Source organism: Corvus brachyrhynchos, unplaced genomic scaffold (genome assembly GCF_000691975.1).
Source record: "Corvus brachyrhynchos isolate BGI_N302 unplaced genomic scaffold, ASM69197v1 scaffold200, whole genome shotgun sequence".
In the NCBI taxonomy this organism is placed as follows: Eukaryota; Metazoa; Chordata; class Aves; order Passeriformes; family Corvidae; genus Corvus; species Corvus brachyrhynchos.
In genome coordinates, this window is record NW_008236184.1 from 6,891,010 (window position 1) to 6,897,219 (window position 6,210).

Genomic DNA, 6,210 nt, shown 5'->3' on the forward strand with positions numbered 1-6,210 from the left:
GGGCATGCCTGCTGCACTGGCTGCTGGGTTAATTTATAGCTATCTGTAAAGAAAGGCTTATTTATTTATTCCAGTTAGAAGGCTTGAATCCTTGAAAATTTTAAATGAAGGCAGACTTTTTAAGAAGAGACTGTCTGAATGGCAAGTAAAAAGCAGGCTGGGATAACTCCTGCATATAAAAGCAGTGAAAGGAAAATATGTAATATAACTCAGATTTGCTCTTTAGCTTTTTACTTTACAGAGGTTAAAAAATAGCACAGACTGCCTTCTTGCCTTAGCATTTTAAATACTAAACATTTTTCTTGTGTTTCTTAATGGAACTCAGTCCTTAATGTGCCTTTATAAACCACAGCATCCATTTGCATGGCTGTGGTGTGACGTATATATATCCTCTATGAATCCCAAAGACAGGACATCCCACTTTAAGACTGTATTTGGAATAACTGACCCATTTTCATGCTATCAGCTAAGATAAGATAACCACCAGAGAAAGAGTCTGGATGGCAAGAGGAGACTACTTTAGAAAGACTGGGATAGTCTAAATGCATTGTCCCATATAGTGTAGTGAGTTTTGAGTACGGAGCCCAGAGGGACATTATCATCTTAACAGAAGCTGTACTTGATGGTATTTCCAAAAGATTTTTCCCCATCTTTACGTACACCAGTATAATATGTATCTAAAGACTTCTCATTTGCAGAATGAGGGCAACATGTGTCTTGGTGAGCAGCCATGAATATCAGACCTGACAAAACCCACTATCGAAAGCACGGGGTGGTTTCAGAGCACCACGTGCTGTGCCCTGACTGGAAAGAGTCCACGTGCAGCTGGGGATGTGTGTGTTCCCATGTTCCCACATGGCACAGCCCCCTTGCTGGATTATGCCAACCTTTAGAGCACCAATCCCTCAGGTCTGCCTTCTGCATGTGATAGGTCTCAGATCTCCAAGGGCTCCCATTATGAGAAAGGATTTTACCATTTAAGTGCTGGGATCAATGCATAGAGCAAAAAGCAGTCACTTGCCATTTTTCTGTAATTTCTGTAATTTCTGTAATTTAATTTTTCTGTAATTTCTTGAGATTTCACTGAATGCTACCAAAGTCCACAGATCCTCAGGAGGATTTGAAATAGCATCAGTGAGTGACTCTTTGTTCCTGAAATACACAACACCATACAGATTTTGAAGCTTTTGGTATGAAAATTCCATTTGCAAAAAGAAAGAAATTACAAAAATGTTCAGGTGTCAATATAAATTCAAAGTAACACAGGTAAAATGTTTCTTGAGAGGTAGTGGGTTCTTTGTTCTTTCTGCCTCCTTCCATATGAGTATAAAATGCATGAGCTCTCTCCCATTTGAGCTTCCTGTGTTGTACCCAAGATGGGAAGCAACCTCAAAAGGGTCTTGGGTGTCTTCAGAGGGATAGGAGACCAAAGTGCACACTTGGAGTTGCAGAGGCCTGGATCAAAGGGCTTATCCCTGTCCATCAGCAGGCAGAGTTACTGCTGAGATGTGCAGGCAGGGGAGCAATGGGGAAGAACATCCCCACACTCTCCCAGCTCGTCTCGTGGAGCAGTACTTGCCCAGGCTGGGATGTGGGCAGCAGGGCAGGGCAGCTGTCTGGGGGAGGCTGGAGGAGATGGCTTTAACAATCTCTTCCAGGCTGGAAGATCCAAACTCCTCAGAGCATTTCCAGTCCAACTGTGGGAGTCACTGTTTCCTTACTGAGGAAATTGGTGGTTTAGGCAGAATTCTGGATCCTGCTCAGACTCCACTGGAGTAGACACACTGACCTGAGAACACTTTGTTTTGTAGCTTTGATGAAACGAATTTGGTTAGTGTGATTTAGATGTAAGAGATCTGTAAAATAACAGTAGTTTCCCTGAAAGTATTTTACCTAAATGTCCTGTTAATGCTCAATAAATGTCCATTCTGCTGCTGTGTTGTACCTGCAAAGTTCTGGCCTCCAATGTGTGGAAAGATTTGGCAGTTGGTCACTACTTTATGAAGTAGTGAAGTACTTCCAGCAGCTTTCCAGCATCCCTGCAGAGCATAGACACCAGGAGGTAGCCCACAACTTATGAAACACCTAAGGGGAAAATCAGCAACATTCTTGTCAAATATTCCTGTTCGGGCGAATGATTACTCAGAAGCCTTGCACTGCAAGATTTAACACATTCAAGTGCCACTTCTTATTAGGGTGTAGCTGACTTGTAACTTATTTTCATTGGCATCAAGATTTTATTTCCTCCTTTGTAAGGGGTGATCCATGTGAATAAGCTAAAGGTTACCTGGACAGGAAGGTAATTGGCACACCTAACTGCGGGGAGCAGCTTTACCCATATTTTCTGTAATACAAAGTGGACCACATATTTGACAGTCCCCTCCTCAAAGAATTGCTAGCAGGTGGTTTTCTGGCAGCAGGGAGCAAGCCTGCATGCCTGGTTAGCTATAAAATGTGAACTTTGAATTGTGAAGACATTGAGAAGGGGGGGAAAATAGTAGCAATCATTAGGTCTATAACCGAAGGGACAAGTGCTTCCCTGAGGAGTCAGCAACAGCATTGTTGACACGCCTGGCACAGTGGAACATGCTTGTGAACAAGTTTCAGACAGCACCAGGCCACACAGCAAAGGCAGGTAAAAGTTGAGAGTATCAGACTGTCATAAAAGTCTCCATATAATAATTAATGGCCTGTGGGGCCAGAATGTCTGAGGGACATGTGTGTTGTGGTGTCGTTGACCTTCCAGTGGGTGAGGGCCAGCGAGCAGTGGGCTGGGTAGAGCCATCTCAATGTCTCACCAACTCACAATGGACAGCCAGGAACCCCTGCTCAGGGCAGGTCCCTTCAAAGGAGGCTGAAGAACTAATTTGGATAAGCAGCCATAAAAGTTGGATTAATGCCACTGACAAATGAGGGACTAAAGGTCAAGGAGGACTTTCTGTTTCCCTGAGGGATGGGAGACACTGTATGCTCAATGGCAAGCCAGCCTTGCCTCCTCTTGGAGCTAAGCCTTCCATTTCCTCATCTCCACACCCTTATTCTGCCATCCATGGGTTGGCAACAGATAGCCACATGCAAAGTATGTATTCTCTAAGGATTAAGGCAGGGGAGCAAGCAGGGAAGCTTAGTTAGTTGGGGAGGGGCTGGCTTGCAGCAGCTGAGCTCACATCTGTACAGGTTCACCTCGGCAAGGGGCCCAACCTCAGGCAGCAGACGCTGTGCCAGACTCCCTCTGCGATCACCTTGGTGGCTCCAGGGATTTCTGCACCCTGTCGTGGCAGCTCAGACTCACATTCACAGGAGGAAACAGATGCCAAAGTACATGAGATCCTCCCTCTGAATAGAGCTGGAGTAGGAGGGCAATCAGGGTCTTTCTCAACTCCTTAGTTTCTCTGTCTTTCTCAGGCATCTCCACACTGAAGAAACACTGTGAAGGCGTGATCCATCCCACCTGCATATACAAATATGAAGTTCTTGTGGATAATCCCATTTTTCCTGCTGCAAGGTAGAGTCTTGGCTTAAAGGACAGTGTTGTGGGTAAAGTAGGTCACATGTGCAAAGACCTTAACTTTCTGGAAATACAGTTTCTTTCTTTCTATGGGGCTATTTTCCTCAGTATACACCAGCAGCAGTCTGGCTGAGCCATGGGAAAAGTTGCACCCCAGTTCCAGAACTTGGTGTCATTCCCATCTGCACTCTGTATGTCCTCTGCTTGGGGTTGGCCACACTTACATGTTGGTTTCTTTGCAGACATTTAAGCTTTTCTGATAAAAAATGCTAGAGTCTAGCTGTGTTTACAAGCCAGCCTGATAAATAGGAATTTATTGCTGGAGGACTGCAGTCCAGAGTCAGATTTCCAGGACTGGTCTTGACAACGCAACTCTCTGGTGAATTGTGGCACTCAGAGCTGCCTCTCAGTGGAGGGAACTGGGGAAAGTGGAAAGGCCCTATCAGCATCCTGGGGTCTTTGCAGCCATGGTGCCCCACCATAATGGGTTCTGCAGCCAAAATCACTCTCCACTATTCAGTGCATGAGATCAGGCTGTACACTCAGGGCTGCATTCTGCCTGCTTGGAGAGACGTGCTGGGCAACCCTGCAAGTGAAGGGGAAGGTCACTTGCAGTCTGAAGGGCTGCAGTGAGTGACCATTGCATCTTTCTCTTTCCTCCACAGCTGAGGCAGAGCACAAGTACCTCCCGACCACCCTGGCCAGCACACACATGTACGAGCACACACCAGGCAATGCTACCCTTCCACTGGGCTTGGAACTGGAACAGCTGGAGGAGCTGCTCTGGTTCTTCCGCAGAGAAGACCGTAAGTCCCATTGGTGTTCCCGGTCTGAGACACAGTCCTTGGCTGTTAACTTTCCTGCTTAACAGAGATGCCTGACGGCATTACCTGAGGAGGTGATTTACTGCAGACACACAAACCCTCAGTCTCACCTCTGGAAGAAGCAGGCCATAGGTGAAGACAGGCAGGAGGCTTTGCTGAGATAGTGTCTCTGGGGTTCAGCCTCTTTCCAGGCAGAGCCTGCCAATAGAGCAAAGGTCTCTTGTGGTTTTGGCAGGGTGAGGGAGCAGATTGACATAGCAGCAGGTCAGTGCCATGAGGATCAACTTCAAAGCCACAAAAATCAAGGACAGAACATCCTGGATGCCCTCAGGAAACACCTGGCCAGGCTCTGTGGGTCACACTGTGCTGTGCCTACTAACCCTGCCTCTCTGCTTTCCCTCAGCCTCAACATGGAATTACTCTGTCCTTGCGCTTTCCCTCGCGACCATGATTTTGGGTCTTGTTCTTCTGACCATTAACATTGTGCGAAACAGGTGAGTCAGGAAAATTTGAGAATCTTCTGGTGTGTGGTGGTGCCCTGAAATCCTCACAGGCAGACAGACACAGGGGTTTGGCAGGGCAGGACAAACCCTAAGTGATGAGGAGAAAAGCAAAGACAAACTCCCTTTGAACCATTTTTTGTTATAAAACCTTGCCTGATGCCTGCTCTCTTTGTGTCACTTGGAACAAGCCCCTTCCCTTCTCTGAGTCCTGGATCCAGTAAAGGACTGCACAGCTCTGCCCAGCCCAGCAAGGCTGCTGGGAGGGAAGTGATGATAACTATGCTGTGATGTGCTTTCCCCTAAGTACAGGGGCTCTGGAGCAGGACTCCCAGCCTTTCTCCATCCACATCCCCACACTGTTCCCCTGTTGCTGCACAACCCCACAGCTGAGGAGCAACTCACTGTTTGCTACTGTACGAAAACTTAGCTCTGTGTCAGAGCTGCTGTCTTCAGACCAAAAAAAGAGCTAATGCTACGAGCCTGCCTCGCACTCCCTCTAGTGATGGCTGGCTGCGTGCTGCTCCTGATATCAGGAGCTGGGTGCTCTCGAAGTGTGAATCCCACAGCTGTGTGTGCTCAAACACTTCAGAGCTCTTACCTGTCAGCGTTTGCCCATCAGCAGCTGGCGTGTTCCAGGAACATGGTGCAAACTGACGGCTGTGACCATCACCAGGGTAGGTGCCCTCAGATGTGGGCTGGGCTTGCTGCTTCACTCCATGTGTCCTTGTGCCTTCCCTGCAGGAAAAGGAAGATCCTCGTGAATGGAGAAGCAGCACAAACCACACAGCAGGTTGACCTGGATGCCAAGCAAGCCCTGGTGCCTGTGCAGGAATACAGCCCGGCCGAGCCGCAAAAGCAGGAGCCAGCGCCCCAGGACCGGAGACCAGGGGATGTGACGGTCCAGTGGAAGGACGGGACTGTCACGTCTCTGTACACGGAGATGTCTGAGGAGGCCATATAGTGGCAGCTGAAGTCAGCCCATTTAGGCCTTAAGAAAGGTATCAGAAGGTCTCAGTTCATAGGGATGGAAGTTTAAAAATGCAGTTTAGCCTGGGAAAAGAGAAGAGTGAAACAAGAAAGCAGCAGAGTTGCACCTGCAGGAGGGGCCCTGGGCTCAGCTCCTGCCTGGCTGGTGTTCCCCCATTGCTCTCGGCTGCTTCCAGCCTTCCCTCCAGTGCCAACTTCATCTTCTTCCTCAGGTGCTGCAAACAAGAGGGAGCTGAGCCAGGGAAGGAGGTGGGAAGCTTGGCGTGCAGTCAGGCAGGGTAACCACCCTCACTTCCCATCAGCAACACTGAAGCTGAGGCATTTTTATTCTTTTCAGAATCATCTTTATTAAAATACTTTCCAAAGTGGTTGATCAAAATGCTGTATT

General features: G+C 47.9%; 2 protein-coding genes across 3 annotated transcripts in view; one reads left to right on the top strand and one right to left on the bottom strand.

Moving 5' to 3' along the window:
- The window catches only part of SLC51B (solute carrier family 51 beta subunit), a 6,375-nt gene extending 174 nt beyond the window's left edge, over positions 1 to 6,201 (top strand). Inside the window, exons 2-6 of one of the 2 annotated variants that reach the window (XM_017736437.1) lie at positions 3,395 to 3,505; positions 4,174 to 4,314; positions 4,736 to 4,826; positions 5,577 to 5,833; positions 6,035 to 6,201. In XM_017736437.1, the coding sequence (XP_017591926.1) occupies positions 3,466 to 3,505; positions 4,174 to 4,314; positions 4,736 to 4,826; positions 5,577 to 5,796 (492 nt within the window). In that variant the 5' untranslated portion in view covers positions 3,395 to 3,465 and the 3' untranslated portion in view covers positions 5,797 to 5,833; positions 6,035 to 6,201. Of the gene's footprint in view, positions 1 to 3,394; positions 3,506 to 4,173; positions 4,315 to 4,735; positions 4,827 to 5,576 lie in introns of both variants that reach the window. The other variant, XM_017736430.1, reaches the window with a different exon arrangement.
- Positions 4,321 to 6,210, bottom strand: part of RASL12 (RAS like family 12) — an 11,958-nt gene continuing 10,068 nt past the window's right edge. The window contains exons 6-7 of the mRNA XM_017736413.1: positions 5,434 to 5,570; positions 4,321 to 4,530 (exon numbers count right to left, since the gene is read on the bottom strand). Of these exons, the coding sequence (XP_017591902.1) occupies positions 4,439 to 4,530; positions 5,434 to 5,570 (229 nt within the window). The 3' untranslated portion in view covers positions 4,321 to 4,438. The remainder of the gene's footprint in view (positions 4,531 to 5,433; positions 5,571 to 6,210) is intronic.